The sequence below is a fragment of the Thecamonas trahens genome (assembly GCF_000142905.1).
Source record: "Thecamonas trahens ATCC 50062 unplaced genomic scaffold supercont1.16, whole genome shotgun sequence".
Taxonomy (NCBI): Eukaryota; order Apusomonadida; family Apusomonadidae; genus Thecamonas; species Thecamonas trahens.
Genome location: NW_013657664.1, coordinates 139186 through 159433, shown reverse-complemented (window position 1 = coordinate 159433; position 20248 = coordinate 139186). Strand labels below are relative to the sequence as shown.

Genomic DNA, 20248 nt, shown 5'->3' with positions numbered 1-20248 from the left:
TCCTGTCCAGATCGCTCCACGCGCTGACCCCCCCCCCCCCCCCTCCCCCCGCCCGTCGGTCACTCACCCCCATCCCACCGCCCAGCACCACTCACCGCAAAGCGCCCGACCGACTGAACCAAACCACATCCCACTTCCCCCCCCTCCCCCCCCCCCCCCCCCCCTCCTTTCACACACATCCATCTTACATGCTTCGTCAGGGCGTCACCTCTTTCCCGCTTCGGTGGCTGGCCCGTGCCGCGTCGGGCGCAGCAGACGCCAGGCTGGTGGGCGCCACCATTCTGCAGCGCTTCCCGCTGGTGGCTAAGGCGGACCCGCCGGCTGTGGCGGCATACAAGGCACTGGCTGAGAGCAAAGCAGCTGAGACTCGCAAGACCTTCCCAGCGGAGGTCTACGCTGACCGGCGGTCGGCAGAGGCGGGATCGGACGCTGCCGGCGCAGTGCCGCCGGCTGGCGCAGGGCCGGCGGTGGGCACCTCGTTCTGGGACAAGTACGAGACGCCTGCGCTGGATCTGGCGGTGCCAGTGGGCGAGGTTGATGCTGCGGCGACGCGTGCGGCGGCGGATGCTGGCGAGCTGCAGACGACGGCCCGGGCTGTCGACGCCTCGCTGTATCTGCTCCTCCGCAAGGACCGCGACGATCATCCGTGGCAGTTCCCGCAGGGTGGCTGGGAGGACGGTGAGACTATGCGCCAGACGGCCGAGCGTGAGCTTAAGGAGGAGGTCGGCGATGAGGCGCCGGTCTACTTTGTCTCCAACGCCCGTCGGCGCACGTCGAGTACCGCCCGGACACCGCACCTATGGCCACAAGAGTTTTCTTCTACCGGGCGTGGTATCTTGGCGACAACGGCTCCGACATTGTGCCCAACGCTGATGAGGGCCTCGTCGGCTACGCATGGGCCACTAAGGCTGAGGTCGCTGCTCTCATCTCGCCCGATGTCTTTCCGGTTATCGAGCCGCTGCTCGACCACTAAACACCACACTCTCCGCATCACGACCAGGTTGACGAGTACGACCCCGAGAGGGAGCGCGACGCGTTGCTGCTGCTATCCGGTGGACCAGGTGTCAGACCTGTGTGTGCGCCTGTGGGCTTGTCGGGCGTGGGCCGTTCAAGGATCTCGGTATCGGATGTTGTCGATCCGGAGCCGAGGTACTCGTACGTCGCATCGCCCGGTTCGTACGCGCTGCTTTCTGTGGCGGCGCGGGCAGTGTTTTGGGCGCTGGCCGAACTGCTGCTGCTTGCATCGTCCTTTCTCACCTCATCGTCGATGAGGGCGGTCTCGTCGCTGCGTGGCGGATCGCGCTTAGAAAGCACAAACCGGAAGAGCGCCACCAGCCAGATCGAGTGGACACAGTACCAGAACGAGTACAGGATGGGAAAGGTGAGAACCTCGTCGCGAACTGTGGGGTCGTCAAACGAGAGCGCCACAATCGAGATGGCCAGGGCTGAGTTTTGGACACCGGTTTCGAGCGAGACCGTTCTGCAATCGCGGGGATGCAGGCCAAGAAGGGCGGCGACGCCGTAGCCAAAGGCGGCGCCGAGCGGCTCCATCAGGCCCGAGATGACCCACTCGGTGGCGGAAGACTTGAAGACATCGGTGGTGGCGATGCCGATGATGATGGCAGCCAGAATAAACAGGCCGCCGACAGTCGAGCCAATCTTCTCAGCATACAGCGCGTACTTGTCCGACTTGGTTTTGAGAAAGATACCGCAGCCGACCGGAATAACAACCAGCAACAGCGAAAGGCCGAGAATGAGCCACGGAATACGGACCGCCTCGGTGGCAAACGTCGACTCGATGTAGATGAGGACCAGGAGGGGGAGGGTGCCAAACGACGCCAGCGTCGAGCAGACAGTCATGACGATGGAGAGCGCCAGGTCGCCGGCCGACATGTAGACAAACAGATTGGACGTCGTCCCGCCGGGAGCAGAGCCAACCAGAATGAGGCCCACGGCCTTGGCCGCCGACATCCCGGACCATCGGGCCATCAGATACGCCATGAGCGGCATGAACCCGTACTGCGAGGAGAAGCCAACCAAAACTTGCTTCTTTGCTCGCCGCATCACATCCGCCAGCGCCGTCATCGATAGCGTCGCCCCAAGGCCGAGCGAGAACGTCACAATCATCAGTGCCAGCACTACTTGGAGGTAGTCCATTCTTGCGCTGAACACCTCCGCACGCACCAATCAGACCACGTTGTCCGTCATCGGCCATAGTTATGAGCATGCCGTATGTAGTGAGTTGGGTCAGCGCACAGCCACCCACCCACGACACACCCCATCGTGGGTGGGGTGATTACTCACCTGCGCACCTGCCACCACTGCTGCCGCCACGAGCCATGCCATTCTCCCCTCCCCCTCCCACCCCCCGTACCCCCCCCCCCCCCCCTCCTCCCAACCTACCCGCCTCCCACCACAAGGCCACAAAGGGTAGGGTAGGAGAGAGACTTAATAAAGAGAATTACCCCCCTTGCCCTTCCCCCCTTCCCCCGTAACCCCCCCCCCCCCCCCCTTGCCCCCGCCCTGCACCCCTTTCCACGAGCAGTTGCTCTTCTCCCATCCACGACCTTTTTTTTCCCCCATCCACGCACGCTGTGATGGCGGGCAGACAGACTCCCTCCTCCCCGCCCCCTGCCACCTGCCGCCCAGGTCCCTCCTCCTCCTCTCCTCCCACCCTTTCTCTCCCTCTCTCTCTCTCCCCCCCTCCACACACACACAGTATTCCATAGTATGGAGACAGTACGGGCTGCATGGGAGGCACTGGTGGAGGCAGCGGCATTGCGGGAAGAGGACGGGTTCTCCACGGCCGAGGTGGACGGAGCATGGGAGGACCCACGACGGAGCGAGTTGGACGAGGATGCCTTCCTGGCCTCCATCCGCCTGCGGTATCCATGGCGACGCATTGCTGTACTCTCTGGTGGATGGCTACTGGGCTGTGTGGCGCTGCATGGTGTAGCGCATGGCATTATCCATGCTTCGGTGGCCAAGGACATCCTTGCCGCCATGCCGCCCGAGGATGCCAACATTTACCTCGCCGAGCATGTTGTCTCGTGGGTTCATGGCGCCATCATGGGCATCGGCGGACTTTGGGCCGTCGCAGGCGTGCGCTTGTTTGATGACTCGGTCACTCGTCCGTATCCGCCCATTCTCGACTCGTACTACGCCTGCCATCTCGGCTACACGCTCTACGATCTGGTGACCATGGCGTTGCACGGCGGCGAGACGCCGTCGATGTGGGCTCATCACATTGCAGGCGTTGTCGGCTCGGCACTCATGCCCTGTCTTCGATCGCTTGCCTTTATTCCCACAGCGTTTTTCATCACCGAGCTCACTGTTCTCCCGCAGAACGTGCTGTGGTTCTGCCAGCGGCTGCAGGTTGATCGCAGCTCCCTCTTCTACCGCGGGCTGCTCTTTGCTCGTGCCGTCTTCTATCTCGCCTTTCGGGCGCCTGCGCTCTTCTTTGTGGTGCTATACGCCTGGCGGCGCGGACTGCGGCCAGCGCGCTTCCTCAAACTCCCGGGCTACGTCCAAGCCCTGGTCTCGGTCATTCTCGGCGGGCTCGGCTTTCTCAATACCCAGTGGTCGCAGCAAGTAGTGACGACGTACATCACGTCCGAGCTGACAGTGTTGACCAGCTGACGACTTGTGGGCGGACGCACCGACAATGGCGTTTAGACAGACATGGTTGGTGCTCGCGGCAGGACGCGGATGAGGGCCTGATCAAGTTCGCGTGCGCCCTCGACCTGAACACCGGAGAGGAGCAGATGGAGGTCGGCGTGGAGAGCCTGGGTGTGGGCGTAGAGCCAGGCGACCGAGGCGTCGTAGACCGGGGCCGGGACTGGGACGCCAGTGCCGACGGCACCGCCGCCGGTGCCGGCGACGGCGGCCAGAAAGTTGCCCATTTTCTCCTGGTTCGAGTCGATGAAGACGTTCATGGCGTCAAGCTCTTTCTCGACGAACATAGTGCCGTTGGCCAGGTTCTGCAGCGTCTTGGCGACGAGGACGAGGAGGCGGCGGAGGTCCGACGAGGGGACTTCGCGGACGAGACCGTAGGCCTCGGGCTGGGCGATAGCCGGGCAAATGAAGCGGATGAAAAAGAAGGTGCCAAGGGCAATCGACCGGCGCTCCGGGAACGCCGACGGCTTGCCCATCTCGTGCCAAAGAGTCTGGGCCAGCTGGCGGAGCTCGTACGGCACGGCGTCGACCGACTCGGTAATGGCCTTGAAGAACTTCTGGGCCACCACGAGAAGGCGCCACTTGTTGACGGTGACGTCGACCGAGCCACTCTTGGACTTACGCACCTTTTCGGGGGCGACCTCGATCGATCCATCTTGCTCCACAAGCTGCACAAACAGCGGGCCGAGCGTGGCGTAGAGGTACGGGAGGCCAACGACCTTGGCGTAGACTGAGTACAGCTTGCACGCCCGCGAGTTGGACCGGAAGAGGGTCACCGACGATGCCGCCATCTGGATCTCACGCTGGGCAATGCAGGCGACGAGGTCGGGCGCTGACGCCCGCCCATGGCCCTCATACACGAACACCAGCCGCTCGCACACGTCGTCAATGTCGGCCTCGGCCGAAACCTCGAACAGTGCGTAGACCAGGCCCTGGCCGCGGGCCACAACGAGCTCGGTAAACTCAGTGGTCATCGAGACCGGCGCACGGACGCCCGTGGCCTCGGCCGACGACACTAGCCGGTTCTCGTCGTAGATGAACGGCGTAAACTGAGGCGGTGGCGGGAGCTTCGGTTCCGACTCTTGCCGCCGGTAGAGGATAAAGGCGCCGACAGCGCCAAAGAGCAGCGCCGTGCAGGCTGCTGCCGCGACGGCGGCGACGAGCGAGCCGTCGAGCGAGACACCCGATGGGTCGGGCACAGGTAGAACGTTGACAAAGAGCGAGAGCTTGGACTCCTCGCCCTGCGCCTGCGCTGAGACCTGGACCTCAAACGCTGTCGCTTCCCGGACCCGTTGCTCCGGACCCGACTTGAACCGCAGCGGCGCGAGGAGCTGCGCCGCGATCTCGGCCGACGTGCCCGAGAGAGTGAGCGTCTTGGCAAAGGTGACCGAGTCGAGCGGGCCCGAGCCAGCGACGAGCCCGGTCCCGACAGCAGTCACGTTGACGCTCACGATGGCGTTCGGGTCGTCGACTTCGGCGACCACGAGGGTGGTGATCTCAAGCACGGCGCCATCAGCGATCTCGAGCGTCTCGCTCGGGTTGGTCAGCTCGACCCGCGGCGGGTCGGGCACAGCCGTCGTCGACACAAAGACGGTGCCGACCACAACCTCGCCGCGGCCCTCGGTGTCGCGGATCTCGTACTCGAACGACGTGAGCGGGACGACAGCGTCGCGGGCGGGCACAAACTCAATGAGGGTGACGGCGGTACCAGCGGTGGCGGGCGTGAGGACAAGCGGGAGCTGAGCCTGGGTGATAGCCTCTGTCGAGCCGACAAGGCGCAGCGTACCGACCGTGGCCGGGTCCGGGAGCGAACGGAGGTAGACGGCGTAGGCGCGGCCAAAGTAGTCCTGGGTGGCGAGGGAGACTGTCGTCGGCGTGTCCTCGGCGGTGGTTGCCGTCACGTTGGCAGCAAAGAACGAGTGCTTGACAAAGACGGTGACGACGGCAGGCGTGCCGACCAGGCCGTAGGGATCGACGGCGGTAAAGGTGATTTCCGCGGCGTAGCCCTGGGTCGAGCTCTGGGTCGGGGCGACGGCATGGGCAACGACACGGCGCAGGGCGTCGGTCACAATGGTGGGCATGGCGGTGATGTCGGCGCCGCCGGCAGAGGCTGTCTGCGAGAGAGCGACAATCGAGGCCTGCGGGATGGCGGTGACAGAGACGGTGATGACGTCGCCGTCGACCTCGACCACCGGGAGCGCAAAGGTGGAGTTGAGGTCGAGAGCGAAGAACTCGACACGCGCGTTCTGCGGGCGTGGCGCGTCGTTGACGTTGGAGACGTTAAACGAAGCAACGGCCGGGACCGACTCGGCCAGCGAGACCGCCGAGGTCGCGGTGAACTTGAGGATGTCAACGCCGACAAAGTCCGCGCCGGGCTGGTAGTCGACCGCGCCGGCGTCGGCGACAGGCACCATGTCGCCGGCACTGACGGGAATGTCGGTGCCGGCAAAGTAGAGGGTGCCTGCGGCGGGCAGCTGGACGATGCGGAATGAGAGGGCGGCTGCCGAGACGTCGTCGGTGCCGGCGAGGACGACACGGGTGCGAGTGTCCTCCACAATAGCGTACGACGCCGTGGTGGCGTGGGCATTGTTAAGGATGGTGACAGTGGCGGTGGCCTCGTTGGAGACAACCGCGGTCAGCGAGTCGGTGAGGGTAAATTTGAAGGTTGCGGTAACCGAGGGGACCTGCGAGAGCAGTGCCATCGAGGCGCGCGGGGTGAAGCGGACCGAGCCCAGGCGGGTGGCGGTGGGAATGATCTGGTTGGCAATGACCGGCTCGCCATCGAGCTTGGCCAGGGTGCCATAGAGGTTGGCGTCGGGCAGCTGGGTGACGGTGGGCGAGAGGAGCGACTCGGGATCAAGGTCAGTTCCAGAGAGGACGACAACGACCGGGGCTCCGGCAAAGGTGGAGGCGCCCGAGGCAACAGCGACCGGAGCGTGCTCGACATTGGTGACGGTGAGCACCAGAGAGGAGGCCGAGGGCGCTACGGCGCGGCGCGAGTCGACGCTGCGGTAGTTGACGGTGACCGAGCCGTAAAGCCGGTAGCCGGGACAAAAGTGACGGTCGGACCGCCAGGAGCAAGGGCCGTGGCAAACGAGGTCGGCGCGGCGGCGATGACCTCGACGTCATTGCCGTCGTAGAACTTGCCGACAGCATTGCTGGGGAAGAACGAGGCGATGGGCGACGAGACCGAGATGGAATCGATGCGGGCCGAGAGGCCCGAGTCCCACCCAAAGACGGTGTCGGCGTCTGAGCCCGGAAAGGTGAGCGAGGCGTTGACGTTTTCAGCGGTCGACGGGGCCGGGCCGGGAGGCGGAGCGAGGGTCGACGGGGCGACGGTGGGCGGGCCGGCGAGGTAGTTTGCGGCGATCTCGGCGTCGGTGAGGGCGCGGTCGTAGAGGGCAATCATGTAGATGGCGCCCTTGTAGCCTGCGCTCGGGTGGATGGCGCCCGAGTTGTCCAGCGAGTAGCCGATGGTAAAGGTTCGGTTGGCGGCCGAATGGGCGCGCCACGAGTGCGGGGCCTTGGGCGCAATGGTCTCCCACGCGTTGATGGGAAGGCCCTGGGTCTCGCGTGAGCCAGCAACCGAGCCGGAAACCTCTGCACCATTGATGAAGATTTGGCCGAGGGCATAGCCCGGGCCGAGCTCGCCAAACGGCGCCGGCGTGGTCACGGAGTAGCGGGCGACCGAGTGGCGGAGGCCCGGAACGGGGGCCTCGGCCTTGGAAAAGCCGAGCGCCTGCTTGTTGATGAACGAGCCGGCAACCACCTCCTCAAACATGAGCTGCCAAGAGAAAGCATGCGAGACGTTGACGCCTGCGCCGTGGTACAGGGCCTGGCGCATGCACGGCGGGAGAAGGTCGAGGCGGTCGTTGTCGTGGGCCGAGTTACAGAGCTGGAACAGGGTGTGCCAGCCGTTGTTCGGCGGGAACGCCGTGGGCCACGACCAGACCTCGGTGGTGTAGTTCCAGCCGTAGTCGTTCTCGGTTGACGCCATGATCTTCTCCACCCCGGGCGACGCTGCCGCGCCTGTGAGGCCGTCAGCACCACCCGCCGACGCGTCGATACGGAGGCCGCGGGTCGACGGCTCCCAGGTGACCGACGGAGCGAGAGTCAGATCAAGGGAAGGCGCTCGGCCAGACGTGTCGGCCGTCGTCAAACCAGAGCCCTCCAGGAACTCCCATAGTGCCACCACCGACGAGTCGCGGACGGCCTGCGGAGCGAACGTTGTCGTCGGGCCTTGCGCCACCACAGCCACCACCAGAGCCGCAAAGACAACGGCTACCACTGCTGCCAGCTGCACGCGTGTCCCGCTCATGTCGTTTGGGTATGTGTGTGAGAGGGGGGGGGGAGCTCTGGCGTGAGGTGTGTCCAGGTTGGGCAGGAGAAGGTTGGTGTGTGTGTGTGTGTGTGTGTGCGGCTGGTTGTGGCGGCGGGTACTCAGATGATGGGTGTGGTTGTGAGTTAGGGGATGAGAAGAAGTCATCGGAGGCAGATGTACTCAAGATGACTTTGTGTAGGTGGAGGTAGTGGGCGATTGGGCATTGTATTGGCTGTATGTGAGCCAATCGGAGCTCGGGAGCTTGGTTGGGTGCGGCTGGATGAGCGAGTGATTGTAATTTTGGTCGCCACCGTCGTTGCGGTTAGTCGCAGGCCATCCTTCGGTGACTGCCCTCAATCGAGGTCTTTCGTTGGCTGCTGCCCGCAGGCATTCTTCCATTCCTTTCCCTTCCTTCGCTTGCTTCTCTGGCTTGCCGCAGTTCCCCCCACTAGCTTGCTACGGTCCCGCCCCTCCGCGCCCCTCCCCTCCCGTAGTAGCACTCGACTTGAAACGTCTTTAGGGAGGGCAATGGCGGCACAAAGTGAGCGACAAAGGCTGGACGAGCGGCTGGAGGCGCTGGTTCCGAGCGACGACGCCGTGTTTGACATTGCAGGCGCGACGACAGGCCCGGGCGGGACGACGATCGAGTACGATGGCTCGGGCGAGGGCCGCTGTCCGCGGATTATGTTTGACGATACCTTGTTTCTGCGGTCGATGGTGTACATCGGGTCTTATGCCTCGGCCTCGTACGCCTTTGCTCCGCCACACATCACCATCGAGCTGGCGAGCCGGGATCCGGCCGCGCTTGCTGCGCTGCCACCCGAGCTCGTCGACGGTCTGCGATCGTGGGCAAGCCCACTGCTCGAGCTCGCCGAGCTGCGGATCGAAGTGACGGTGTGGGGCAAGCCGCCGAGTGAGACGGCACTCAATCTGGTGAGTCACGGCTGGGCTTTTGACTCCCGCTCCGGCCCGCGCGAGTCCAACTTTGCATACCGCTCGCGGAAGAACGGCGAGGCTAGCAAGGGGCCGAGCGCCAAGGCGGCGGCCAAGTCGCGGCGGCGGCGGCAGATTCTAGCGCTGGGCGTGTTTGATCCGCGCGGCGTGACCACCCGCGCTGTGCGCCGCCCGGTAACCGTTGGCCGGCTCGGCCCGGTCGAGGTCTCGGTCCACGCTAAGCGCGGGAGCATGGCTTGCTCGCCCAACAACGCCCAGCTGGCCATTGATGGTCGCGACGCTGCCGCACGCGAGTGCGGCTTTGCCTCGTTCTGGACCGCCACTGTACTCGAAGACAGGGTCCACTGTGCGCGGCATCTCGTTGTTCTTGACGATGCACGCCACGACGCGGTCCGTGCTGCCGTGCTCGCCGCCAACACCTCAAGCGCTACTCGCCTCGGCGAGTTGCTGGACAAGCTGGCGGAAGAACCCTCACTTGGCGAGCTTGTCGACGCCTTGACCACCAGTCTCGCGCCGGACTCGGCTGCGGTCGACGCCTTTCTCGCCAACTACACCGCCGACGCTGCCGCCGGCGCCGCGGATCTGCCGCGCAAAGATGTCACCCACGAGTGGCTCGAGACCGGGGAAGAGCCGGCCGGACCCGATGCACCAGCGGCGGCCAAAAGGTCGCAAGCTGCCAGCGGAAGCAGCCGCCAACAGCAAGCCCGCGACATTGTCTGCGCTGTGTGTGGCGAGACCAAGCCGGGCTCGGCCTTCTCCAAGTCGCAGAAGCGCAAGCGCGATCGCGGCGCAAAGTGCATGACATGCATTGCTGCAGGCTCTCGGCAATGAACACAGGGGCTAACGGGCACTCGCACAGGCTACCCGCCATGGCGATCGGCGGTGAGCATCCGGACCGCGCGCTCGAGCTTGGCTACACGGTCTTCGGAGGCCCGCAGCGCGCTGGCAAGCTCAGCATTCTCTTCGTTGAGACCAACGACAGCGGCATCAAGCTCGCGGATGGTGGCAGTGAGCGTGGCGAGGCGTGCAGCGTCGGCGTCGCGTTGTGCCGCCGCGCGCTGGTTCGCATCCGCAACGTGGTTGCACAGCCGCTCGGTCTGCTCCTCTAGCTCGGCGTTGGTAGCCATCGCTCGCGCCAGCTGCCGCTCCAACTGAATGGCTTCAGCAAGAGCCTCGCGGAGCCGCTCCGACTGGGCAGGAGGGTCAGGCGTGGGCGGCGCGAAGGTAGGCGCAGGCGCGGGCTCGGGCACGGGTGCGGGCGTGCGCGGAGGCGTAGGCGCCACCGGCATCTCCGCGCACACGTGCTCCACCTTCCACGCATGCAGCTCGCGAAGCGAGTTGGTGAGATCACGGATGGTGGCGTCAGCGTGGGCGAGCAGATCGCGCTGGCGGGCGACAATGTCTGCCGGCGCAAGACGGGCGACCCACTCGAGCGCAGCGTCGATCGAATCGGCTGCAAGGTACAGCACCGACCCGGCAGCGCCCACAACGCAGAACACAGCGCCTGCAGGCACATCATCCGGAAGGCTGGCTAGCAGCGACTCTGAAGGCGCGACGAGACCAACCGATCGTCCCTCGGCGCTAATCTCCACGTCTGCCTCTGCACCTTTGGCATCGGCACTAGCGCCGTCGTCGATTGCCGCGGCTGCGGCTGCGGTGATGACCAACGTGGTCGAGCCGTCTGCGCCTGCCACGCCACGACCAAGACGCCACGGCGACCATACGGTGGGTGGCGAAGCGAGTGCTACGCGCAGTCGGGCTGGCGGCATGGTGTGCGGTGTGTGTGTGGGAGGTGGAAGGACGAGTGTCAGGTGGCGCCAAACCCCCAGACGCCACAGACGACCGACTAGCTGCACCGCCTTGCCGAACGGTACGCCGGTGGTTGTAAACCAGCCGCTGAGGGCTGCGCTTGCTATGTAGTGTCTCAGCTGCAGAATGAGAGGGAGCTAGAGAGTGAGAGAGCGTGTGTGGTTTGCGGCGTGCTTCATTCAGTACACGTAGCCGAGGATGCGGCCACCAGTGTGGCGGGCACGGGCCTCCTCGTGGTCCATGATACCGTACGAGGTGGTGAGGACGAGCGAACCGAACTGGCGGGACGGGAGGAGCTGCTGGACCCACTTCTCGATGTCCTTAAGCTTGACGTCAAAGCGCGGCGAGATGACACCGCACTTGTTGATGCGCCCGGTGAGCATGACGATGATCTTGCCAGCACGGCGGTCATCGACGATCTCAAACTCGTTGATGTACTTGTGCTTCATCATGACGGTCAGGAACTTGACCACAACCTTGGAGGCCGGGCGGATGAGGACCTGGCGCTTGCCGCGCTTCTCAGCGTTGCAGATCGAGTTGAGGGCGTTGTTGAGCACCGAAACGAGCACCATCTTCTGTATCACCCACAAGACCAAGCCGCGACGTAGCCCATCAGACAATCATCAAAGTCCACACACCACACCTGTGAGTATTCGCCTCTTGGTTATGCACACCGCCCAGCCTCTCCCTGCTACCGCTGCGCCACCACTAGCCAACCGGCCATCCCATCCCGTGGCATCGGCCGCAAAGGTCAGAACACCCAGGCGACGCCAACGAGGACACAACCGCTACCATCGGCTGCGCGGGCCAACCGCACAGACGTGGCATGCTCCAAGCACTCTCTCAGCTGGGTTGCAGCGAGGGTGGAGGGTGGGAGCCGCGGGGAAAGCCGGCAGAAGTGTGGCCACAGGCGGCGATCAGACACAAATGTAGTGTTTGTGGCCGACGAGGGTGCCCGGCATAGCCAACCCCTACCAAGCGCATTCCTCAGCCCAAGGCCAGGGACGGCAAGTGGAAGAGGCTACACACGGGTCCTACGCCGGTGCAGGAGGGAGAGAGCGTCTTTACCGCACTTCAGCCCCCCTCCTGCGTACACCACACAGAGTGCCCGCAGTATCACGTACCGCAAGTTCTGTGGGAGAGAGAGAATTGGATGCTGTCAAACGTCTTTCCTCGTTCGCTCCGCCTCTTGCCGAATCCAGCTCGCGCGAATGGCGAAACGGAAAAAAGTGAGAAAAATCCACGCCCTTCCCCCCCCCCCCCTCCGTCCTCCACTGTCACCGCTGCCGCCGAGCTCGCCCATCACATCCAAGCAGGATGTAGCGAGTGGCTTGGCCTGATCGACATATGCTCTTTGGCTTGTAGCTAGTGGTGCGGCTGTGAGCCGTGAGATGAAAGAGATACTCGGGCTTGGGGACACGTGATGAGCCAGGATTGGGGCCACATGATTGGGTCTTGGCTGTTTTGATCGGTGCGAACCGTTTGGGGTGGGCGCGATAGGTTGGCGGGCAACGGGCGACCAACGGCAGCCGGAGGCCAAGACCCGTTGGCAGCTGCGGGGGAGGAGGCGGTTAGCTGGTAGGCAAGTGGCGGTCAACACCTCGCTCTTCACCACCTACGGGGTTGTGTGCAGACGCGCGGAGCAGTTAGTCGTCGCCAGGAGCAGCAGCAAGGTCGTAGGGTTGGCCGAGCAAACAGGCGGCTATGTCTGGGCGCGGACGACGTGGACGCGGACGGGGCGGGCGGCGCGGTGGGCGGCGCGGCGGGCGGGCGGAGGAGGCCGAGGGCCCCAGCGTGGCCGAGCTGCAGGTCAAGCTGGAAGAAATGGAGGGCCTGCTGAAGGCTGAGCGTGAGGAGCGCAACTACTACCAGCTAGAACGCGACAAGATCAACACGTTCTGGGAGGTGACCAAGAAGGATCTGGACGAGGCCAAGGCTGCGCTGCGTAACAAGGACCGCGAGATGGAGGAGCTCGAGGAGAACCACCAGGTGCAGATCAAGGTGTACAAGCAAAAGGTCAAGCACCTGCTCTACGAGCACCAGAACAAGATTGCCGAGCTCAAGCGGCAGGCCGAGTCTAAGATGACGCTGCAGCACACCGAGGCAGTGTCCAAGCAGGGCGAGCTGAAGAAGACCAAGCGCGAGCTGAAGCACAAGCTGAAGGAGAAGCAGTCGCGCAACGAACTCCATGTGCGGACTATCCAGCAGAATCACGAGAAGGAAAAGACCAAGCTCCGCGAAGACTACGAGCGGCAGGCGCAGGAGATGCACGCCAACTATGTGCAGAAGACCCGCGCCTTGCGTAGAGAGATTGAGCTTCGCCGCAAGACCGAGCTCAAGGAGTTGCAGAACCGTAAGGACTTGTTCATCCAGGACCTGATGGCCAACCACGAAAAGGCCTTTGCCGACATCAAAGCCTACTACTTTGACATTACGCAGAACAACATGGCCCTCATTGTCTCGCTCAAGGACCACGTGGAGGAGCTGCGCAAGCAGTCGTACGCAGACGCCAAGCGCATGCTCTCCATGAAGGCCGATCTGCAGCGCGCCCTCGAGCCGCTTGCAGAAAAGACTGCCCGTGTCGAGGAGCTGGAGAAGGAGCTGGAGGCCTTCCGCTCCACCCAGGAGCGGCTGAAGAAGACGACCAAGATGCTGGCTACCACCAAGGACGAGCTCAAGGATCTGCAGTGGGAGCACGAGGTTCTCGAGCAGCGCTTTGCCCAGGTCGAGGCCGAGCGTGACGAGCTGTACGACAAGTTTGTCACCACCATTCACGAGGTCCAGCAAAAGTCCGGCTTTAAGAACTTGTTGCTTGAGAAGAAGATGGCCGTTCTCAACGACGAGCTCGAGAAGAAGGACGCCCAGCTCTCCGAGGTCCTCGCCGCGTCCAACATCGAGCCGGGCGCTCTTGCCGCCGTCACCAAGCGCCTCGAGGACGTGCTTGACGTCAAGAACAAAACCATCCGCGCCCTGCAGCTCGAGGTGGCCAAGGTCGTCAAGGCCCGCAACGATACTATCCGCGTCTACGAGGCCAAGCTCGCCGAGTACGGCATTCCCGTCGAAGATCTCGGCTTTGTTCCAGCAGACATTGGCTCTTCTGCACCTGCGGGCCTTGTCGCATCGTAGCAGCCATTTCCTCGCTCGCCACTGGCCGGCGGTGTTTGCCGCAGTGCGATTTAAAAAGCTTGCGATGGTGCGTCCATGCATGTGTGGACATGGGGAGGGGGAGAGGGGAGGCCGACGAGCCGCGCCCCCCTCCCCCCTCCAAAAAAACCCCATGGTTGGCACGCGCGAAAAGAGAGAAAAAACAGTGTTGCGTCCACTCAGTCGATCCCACGCACGCACCAAACCCTGCCGTCCAGCACCACTCTCCAGGCAGTGCTACACCAGCTCGTCGCTCTCGACATTCAACCGCACTCCACTCTGTTGGGAAATTATGACTCGGCGTAATCGGACTCGTGTGCATGAGCATAGGCGTGGGCAGGAGGAGGAGGAGGAGGAGGAAGAGGCTGGTACAGGCAGCTACTCGGAAAGTGGCTCGGCCTCTCGCACCGACTCGGGTTCGGGGCTAACGGCGAAAGAGCGTGCGCCAGTGACCACGAGCGAGGCTGCCACGCTGCGCAAGGCCACCAAGCGACTTTTGAAGCGGAGAGAGGCTATGATCCGTGCTGGGCACGAGGAGCGCGTCCGCCTGGCTCGGGAGCTTGCTGGCAAGAACCGTGGGAGTGGCTCGCGCTCGGCCACCGCCTCGGGCTCGGACTCGGGCTCGGGCTCGGGTTCGGGCTCGAGCTCCAACACGTCGACCACCCATGATGATGGGTCTGACTCGGCCGCTCGCGCAGCTGTCCAGCTCGTTCCGCGCGAGCTTCGCGGCGGTGAGGCTGAACTCCTTCCGGACGATGTCTACGTCCCACTCTTTGCCTCGCCGGTCTACCAGTTTGCCAACGTTGGCTATCCACAGCCAGCCGAAAAGTACGATGCTGACCGAGTCGAGGTGGTTCCGGGCAACTATGCCAACTACGACATCCACTGGGAGGAGCTCGTGGGGTCAGGCGGGTACGGCGACGTGTACCGTGCATCCAAGGCGCGCAACGGAAAATGCGCGAGCCTGGTGGCCAAGGTCATGCGGGTGAGCAAGGCGTCAGATGCGGAGCTCATCCAGCATGAGATCCACATGCTGTTGGCTGTCCAGGGCCTGCCGAACGTGGTGAAGTTGGTTGACATTGTTTGCGCGCCTCACTCCGAGTCCGAGTCGGATTCTGGGTCCAAGGGAAGCAAGGGAGCAAGGGAGCAAGAAGAGCGGACAGAGCCTGCGCAAGCTCGGTGATACCGTCCTGCTCTTTGAGTACCTCGACTCTCAGCCGTACCGCGACTTGTTCCGGATGATGTCACCGGCCGAGGCCAAGGTCTACATGTTCCGGCTGTTCGAGGCACTCAATGCCACGCACGCGGCGGGCATCATGCACCGCGACGTCAAGTGCGCCAACGTGCTGTTTGAGCGCAAGACGGGTTCACTCCGACTCATCGACTGGGGCCTCGCCACGTGGTACGTGCCAAACGAGCCGGCGACCAAATGGGCCGGGACGCGGCGGTGGAAGGCGCCCGAGTCGGTGGTGCACTACCCGTTCCCAGACTACGCCTCGGACATGTGGTCGGCCGGCTGCATCATGGCCGTCCTCTTCTTCCAGTGCAACTGGCTTCAGCAACACGACTCGAACGAGGACCACATGGTCAACGTCATCCAGTACCTCGGCGCCGACGACTACGACGCCTGGCTCAACAGATACTTTATCACCAAGTCCAAATGGTCGCTTGACTATCTCGAGAGCGTGGCCGAGACCGAGCTTCCGCGCAAGCGGTTTGCTTGGTACAAGCTGGTGCGGACGCAGCGGGTGCTCGAGCTGGCCACCCCGCTTGCCATTGACCTTATTGACCGTGTCCTGGTCTTTGACCACGAGAAGCGGCTCACCGCCCACGAGGCTATGCATCACCCGTTCTTTGACGATGTCCGTGCAGACCTTCTTGCTGCGTCCAAGAAGGCTGCCCGTGCGGGCCGCGGCCGCGGCGCATGCTGCGCCTCGTCGGCCGCGGCTGCCGGCCCCAAGTCGGGCGGCTTCAAGGTTCGCCGCAAGGGTAAGAAGAGCAAGGCTGCAAAGTCAAAGCGGAAGAAGCACTCTTCATCGCTGGCGTCTGGTGCCATCATCACTCTTGCCGAAGTCGATCTTGATGACTACGCAAAGCGACTCAAGGTCGTCAAGGCCCTTCCGACCAAGGCTGCAGTCAAGTCCGGTAAGGTCTTTGGCTCGACCGCGCGTCAGGCGGAGGAAAACCCGCGCGCTGCAGCCCAGGCGGCGTTCCCCTCCACCCGTGAAGACGCGCGGTTCCCGTCGTCGTCGTCATCATCGTCGTCGTCAGGCTCGGGCACTGGCACCGGCACCGGCACCGGCACCTACTCGGCGTACTCGACGGTGACGACGACCACCGCTGGCTCGTCGTCGCACACAAAGCCCACGGTGTTTGGTCCGTATGATCCGCTTGATCTTGACGAGCTCTTTGGCCACTGCTCCGACTCATTCGAGGTCTCGGACCGCACGGTCGAGCTGGTCAAGGCGCGGGTGATGGCTAACAAGGCACAGCGGGCCTCGTATCGGAGGCGGCGGCACGGGGCGGCGGCTGAGCATGCGGATCGGACCGGATACGACATGCTGGCGGCACGCGGCGAGACCTCGGTCAACGACTCGCTCACTTTTGACTTTGACACCTCGCTCAACAACTCGCTGCACTACAACTCACTCAACTCGTCGATGCCGTTTGACCAGTCGCTGGGCTACGGCCGCGAGCCCGGCACGCCGCTCTACCACCGGTACTAGTTTGCAGCTAGCTGGGCTCGTACCATGCCGCGCGCTCAGCGTCAGAGAGCGGGACGATGTGCGGCTTGGCAATGACGTCGCGCGGTGGGCGAGTAAAGATGTCAAACTCCTCGTCGCCCATGCGGCGCAGGTTGGGCCGCAGTGGGGTTGTGGCGAGTGGGGGGTCGACGTACACATGGCCCGAGGCAAGCGATGGCGGCTCGGCGGAGCGGGCCAGCCGTGCCTCGATCTTGCGGGTGCGGAACTCGCCAGGTGTCTCGCCGTCGAGTGGCACCTTGTCGGGCGTGACCATGCGGAAAACGGGGTCATCGACCACAAGCTTGGCCTCCCACTCGGCCTTTTCGCGTTGGAGCGCCTCATCGAGCTCGTTCTCACGGACATCGCCAGCGTAATGAACTGACGCCACCAGCGGCGTCTCGTCCAACACGGCTTCGCCGTCGACGTGGAATGGTGGCTTGTTGGGATCACCGCCGGTGTCGCGGGTTTGCAGAAAGAGCGGGACGGGGTCAACAAACGGCTCGGCAAGCTCGGCGACGCGCGACGGATGCGGCTTGAGCGGATGGACGAGGTCTGCGGCTCGCGACCGCGGTTGTGGCTCAAAGCCGTGCTGGGTGAGCTGGAGCGCCTGGGAGGCCGCGGCCTCACGGCGGGTGGCCTCCTCGGGTGTTTCCAGTGCGACGGCGCCTGAGAGGTAGTGCGGGGAGTAGGTGTAGTGCACGTCACCGGCGTTGGCGGCCAGATGCTGAGCCAAATCCTTGCGGGCGAGCTCGGCTGCGTTGAGCGCCTGGCCGCCGTAGATGTAGACCGGCGCTTCTCCGGCAGCTACGTCCGGTCTTCCGGCAAGAAAGCGGGCGCGGGCTTCGGCGCGCGAGATGCCGCGGTAGGCCTCGATGTGCGCGCGGACGCGGTCGGGCGGGCCCTCGACCTGGCGAGTCTCGAGTGTGGCCACAAACTCGGCGTTGTAGTGATCAAGCGCGGTCCGGGTTCTCAGAGCCGAGGCCTGGCTCTGCGCGGACTTGTCGCCGCGCGAGCTCGGCCGGGTCGGGGCATCTTGCGCGACGCCGGCCGCGTGGTCGGCGCCGGCCACTGCCTGGCCCTCCTCTTCTACTCCGTAGTCGAGCGGAGTGAGCGAAGTGCCATACTTGCGGCCGAGCGCGTAGAGCTGGGCGCGTGTAGGAAAGGCGTTCATGCGGGCCACAAACCGCATCGATGGGGCTCGTGAGAGCAGATCGAGCTTGAGAGCAGCTTCGACAGCCGGCCCGGGAACTCGGTTGCGGATGTACAGGTCGCGGACAGCCAGCATATCATCAAGTGTGACTGCAAGCTTGAGTGCACCGACTTCGAGGTCGTCCGAGGCGTAGAGCCGGTCGCGGAAGGTAACCTCGTTGTTGCAGAGAACAGGCACGTCGGGGGCGCGGAGGCGTGAGGCGGCATCGGCAACAGCAGCCAGGCTCGCGCCTGCGGCGCAGCCCTCGAGAAGAAAGACACGAGCAGCAGGGGTGATAATCTGAATGCCGGTGACAATGTCGAGGTTGGGATCGGCCCGCTGGTCGGACGAGAGCATGTATGCCCGGAGTGCAGCAGGCGTAGCGGCATCACCGGACAAGCCAAGCACCGACGCGTTGGCGGCGCGGATGGCGGCAAGGACAGCCTGAGCGGTGACGAGCGCATCATACGGCATCGAGATTATCAGCCGGATGTACGGATGATGAACCAGCGGAGTGTTGAGCGGAAACGACGAGGCAATGGTGGCCGAGACGTAGGTGCCAGCCTGGACGTAATGGCCAGGCAAGATTGGCGTGACGGAGCGACCCAGACGGCCGGCGCCGGCTCGGGCCAGCGAGGCTGACGAGCGGGTGACCGACACGTTTGGGACAAGAAAGGCATCGACCGAGGTCCGGGCCATACCGCGCTTGACGATGGCCGAGGTGGCGAGGGTGGCAACACCATGAGGGCCCGAGCCGTCGCTGCCGGTCCCACGGACCTGAGAGATGGACTCTTCTATGAGCTTGGTGTCAACAGCGCGGACTTTGGCCGACTTGCGAGTCTTGCGCAACGACGGCGGCGCGGGCGCAGAGCTCTTGCTCTTGCCCTTTGAGCGGTGTGCCAAGGTGGCCTTGCCCGAGTTGGAGCCTGTGCCGGTGCGCGACTTTGACGACGTCGTCGACTTGCGCTGGCCTTGTTTTCGGCTCTTGGACGACGACGACGGCCGCGGCGGCGGCGAGGCGGCAACGCGGTCCGGCTTGCTCGAGCTGACGGCCTCGTCGTCGATCTTGGGCGAGGGCGGCGCCGAGTCACCAAAAACCACGTCCCAGACCGAGGAGACCGGCGGGACAGCTGCAGTAGCATCTGCGGGGTCGACATTTGGCGTGAGGTCTGATGTAACAGGCTTGGGCTCGCGATCGCGCACCTTGAGACAAAGCTTGTCCGAGGCCAGAAAGTCGACGAGGTCGTCATGGTTGTAGTCTGATGCAAAGAAGACGGCGGTGTAGTTGAGCGCAACTGATGAAGCATGTGCGACAGGTGGTGAGCGGCGCGGCGGCTCCGGTGCGAGCCAGTGGAGCTCGACAAAGAGTGGAGAGCAGACGCTGGCGAGAGCTGCTGCGTCGAGCGGAGTCTGCGGCAGGTCGTAGACGCCGTGAATGGAGACGGCGATCGGATTGTAGAACGCGCGCTGCTCGGGCGAGAGTAAATCCACAGGGTCTCCAGACGGTGGAGCAGCAGGCGGCGAGGCTGGGCGCGGCGGGGCGTGCGACGGGGCCGGCGAGCGCGAGCCGCTAGAACCGTGCTTTGACCGCGAACGACGAGAGTCGCGGTCGCGGTCCAAGTGCTTCTCGCTTGGCAGCGGAGCCAGGACGGGAAGGACTGTGACGGTGACATCGATGGAGGAGACAAGCGGAAAGCGGCCGAGGGCGGCGATACCAGTCGAGACATTGGCGAAGGTAGTAGTGGCGCCTGCGAGGAGCGGGGCCCAATCGACGGCGATTTCTGCGATGACGGTAGGAATAGCGACCAGAGTAGGCACACCCGATCCACCGTCCTTGTTTGACGATGAGGTGGATGACTTGTGCGACGACTTTGACGGAACAGCATCAGGCGGAAGCTCTGTCATGTGAGAGGCGTGTAGCCAAAGACGGATGGGCGCATCGCGCATGGCATGGAGCGAGCCATCATCAACAATGACAGGTACCAGAGGAAGATCAAAGACAGTTTCACCATCAGCAGCCACCGAATCAACAGAAGCAGCACGGACATGAGCATACTCGGCAGCATGGTCGACAAGGGCTTGGCCACCGTTTGCCTCGGGCGGAGCAGCTGGCCCGTGAAGAGCCAAAGAGGGGAAGACCTCAGAGTGTGGTGGAAGTGGTGCAGAGGTCGGCGGTGGGTGGAGTCTCACCGTCACCTGCAGTTGTCTCTGGCTCCCTGGTGGTGGTGGTGGTGGTGGCATTGGCGGTGGTGGGTGGGGTGGTGGCGGGCGGGTGGCGGGTGGCGGGTGGCGGGTGGCGGTTGGCGGGAGGGGGGGGCATACGGCGGGAGATGTGACCGGGTGGCTAGAGGGTGGGGGGGGGGGAGGGGGGGTACTACGGTTTTGGAGGGTTTGGTTTGGGTTTTGGGTTTT

General features: G+C 64.0%; 10 protein-coding genes across 10 annotated transcripts; 5 read left to right on the top strand and 5 right to left on the bottom strand.

The window, feature by feature from the left end:
- Positions 1–188: 188 nt before the first annotated feature.
- Positions 189–973, top strand: AMSG_03946 (uncharacterized protein; the record flags this gene model as incomplete). The annotated part of the gene is made up of 2 exons (XM_013903743.1): positions 189–762; positions 813–973. The coding sequence occupies 2 exons, from the start codon at positions 189–191 to the stop codon at positions 971–973; spliced, it is 735 nt and encodes a 244-aa protein (XP_013759197.1).
- Positions 802–2493, bottom strand: AMSG_03945 (bile acid:sodium symporter). The gene is made up of 2 exons (XM_013903742.1): positions 2404–2493; positions 802–2164 (listed from the first exon to the last, which is right to left on the bottom strand). The coding sequence occupies exon 2, from the start codon at positions 2155–2157 to the stop codon at positions 991–993; it is 1167 nt and encodes a 388-aa protein (XP_013759196.1). The 5' UTR covers positions 2158–2164; positions 2404–2493; the 3' UTR covers positions 802–990.
- Positions 2494–2730: 237 nt separating this feature from the next.
- AMSG_03944 (uncharacterized protein) lies at positions 2731–3868 on the top strand (the record flags this gene model as incomplete). The annotated part of the gene is made up of 1 exon (XM_013903741.1): positions 2731–3868. One exon carries the CDS (start codon positions 2731–2733, stop codon positions 3637–3639), a length of 909 nt encoding a protein of 302 aa, XP_013759195.1. The 3' UTR covers positions 3640–3868.
- On the bottom strand, positions 3657–7912 carry AMSG_03943 (C2 domain-containing protein). The gene has a single exon (XM_013903740.1). It carries the CDS (start codon positions 6375–6377, stop codon positions 3672–3674), a length of 2706 nt encoding a protein of 901 aa, XP_013759194.1. The 5' UTR covers positions 6378–7912; the 3' UTR covers positions 3657–3671.
- Positions 7913–8524: 612 nt separating this feature from the next.
- On the top strand, positions 8525–9781 carry AMSG_03942 (uncharacterized protein; the record flags this gene model as incomplete). The annotated part of the gene is made up of 1 exon (XM_013903739.1): positions 8525–9781. One exon carries the CDS (start codon positions 8525–8527, stop codon positions 9779–9781), a length of 1257 nt encoding a protein of 418 aa, XP_013759193.1.
- Positions 9782–9810: 29 nt separating this feature from the next.
- AMSG_03941 (uncharacterized protein) lies at positions 9811–10719 on the bottom strand (the record flags this gene model as incomplete). The annotated part of the gene is made up of 1 exon (XM_013903738.1): positions 9811–10719. The coding sequence occupies one exon, from the start codon at positions 10717–10719 to the stop codon at positions 9811–9813; it is 909 nt and encodes a 302-aa protein (XP_013759192.1).
- Positions 10720–10938: 219 nt separating this feature from the next.
- AMSG_03940 (40S ribosomal protein S15a) lies at positions 10939–11911 on the bottom strand (the record flags this gene model as incomplete). Its single annotated transcript, XM_013903737.1, has 2 exons — positions 11884–11911; positions 10939–11334 (listed from the first exon to the last, which is right to left on the bottom strand). Exon 2 carries the CDS (start codon positions 11329–11331, stop codon positions 10939–10941), a length of 393 nt encoding a protein of 130 aa, XP_013759191.1. The 5' UTR covers positions 11332–11334; positions 11884–11911.
- A 586-nt stretch (positions 11912–12497) lies between these two features.
- Positions 12498–13954, top strand: AMSG_03939 (growth-arrest-specific protein 8). Its single transcript, XM_013903736.1, has one exon. The coding sequence runs from the start codon at positions 12584–12586 to the stop codon at positions 13883–13885; it is 1302 nt and encodes a 433-aa protein (XP_013759190.1). The 5' UTR covers positions 12498–12583; the 3' UTR covers positions 13886–13954.
- Positions 13955–14443: 489 nt separating this feature from the next.
- On the top strand, positions 14444–16741 carry AMSG_03938 (CMGC/CK2 protein kinase). The gene has a single exon (XM_013903735.1). It carries the CDS (start codon positions 15142–15144, stop codon positions 16627–16629), a length of 1488 nt encoding a protein of 495 aa, XP_013759189.1. The 5' UTR covers positions 14444–15141; the 3' UTR covers positions 16630–16741.
- On the bottom strand, positions 16501–19741 carry AMSG_03937 (uncharacterized protein; the record flags this gene model as incomplete). The annotated part of the gene is made up of 1 exon (XM_013903734.1): positions 16501–19741. One exon carries the CDS (start codon positions 19739–19741, stop codon positions 16637–16639), a length of 3105 nt encoding a protein of 1034 aa, XP_013759188.1. The 3' UTR covers positions 16501–16636.
- Positions 19742–20248: the final 507 nt, after the last annotated feature.

Excerpts from the sequence above, each read along its gene's own strand:
- AMSG_03945 (XM_013903742.1), bottom strand. The coding sequence starts at position 2,157 with ATGGACTACCTCCAAGTAGTGCTGGCACTGATGATTGTGACGTTCTCG.
- AMSG_03943 (XM_013903740.1), bottom strand. The coding sequence starts at position 6,377 with ATGGCACTGCTCTCGCAGGTCCCCTCGGTTACCGCAACCTTCAAATTT.
- AMSG_03939 (XM_013903736.1), top strand. The coding sequence starts at position 12,584 with ATGGAGGGCCTGCTGAAGGCTGAGCGTGAGGAGCGCAACTACTACCAG.
- AMSG_03938 (XM_013903735.1), top strand. The coding sequence starts at position 15,142 with ATGATGTCACCGGCCGAGGCCAAGGTCTACATGTTCCGGCTGTTCGAG.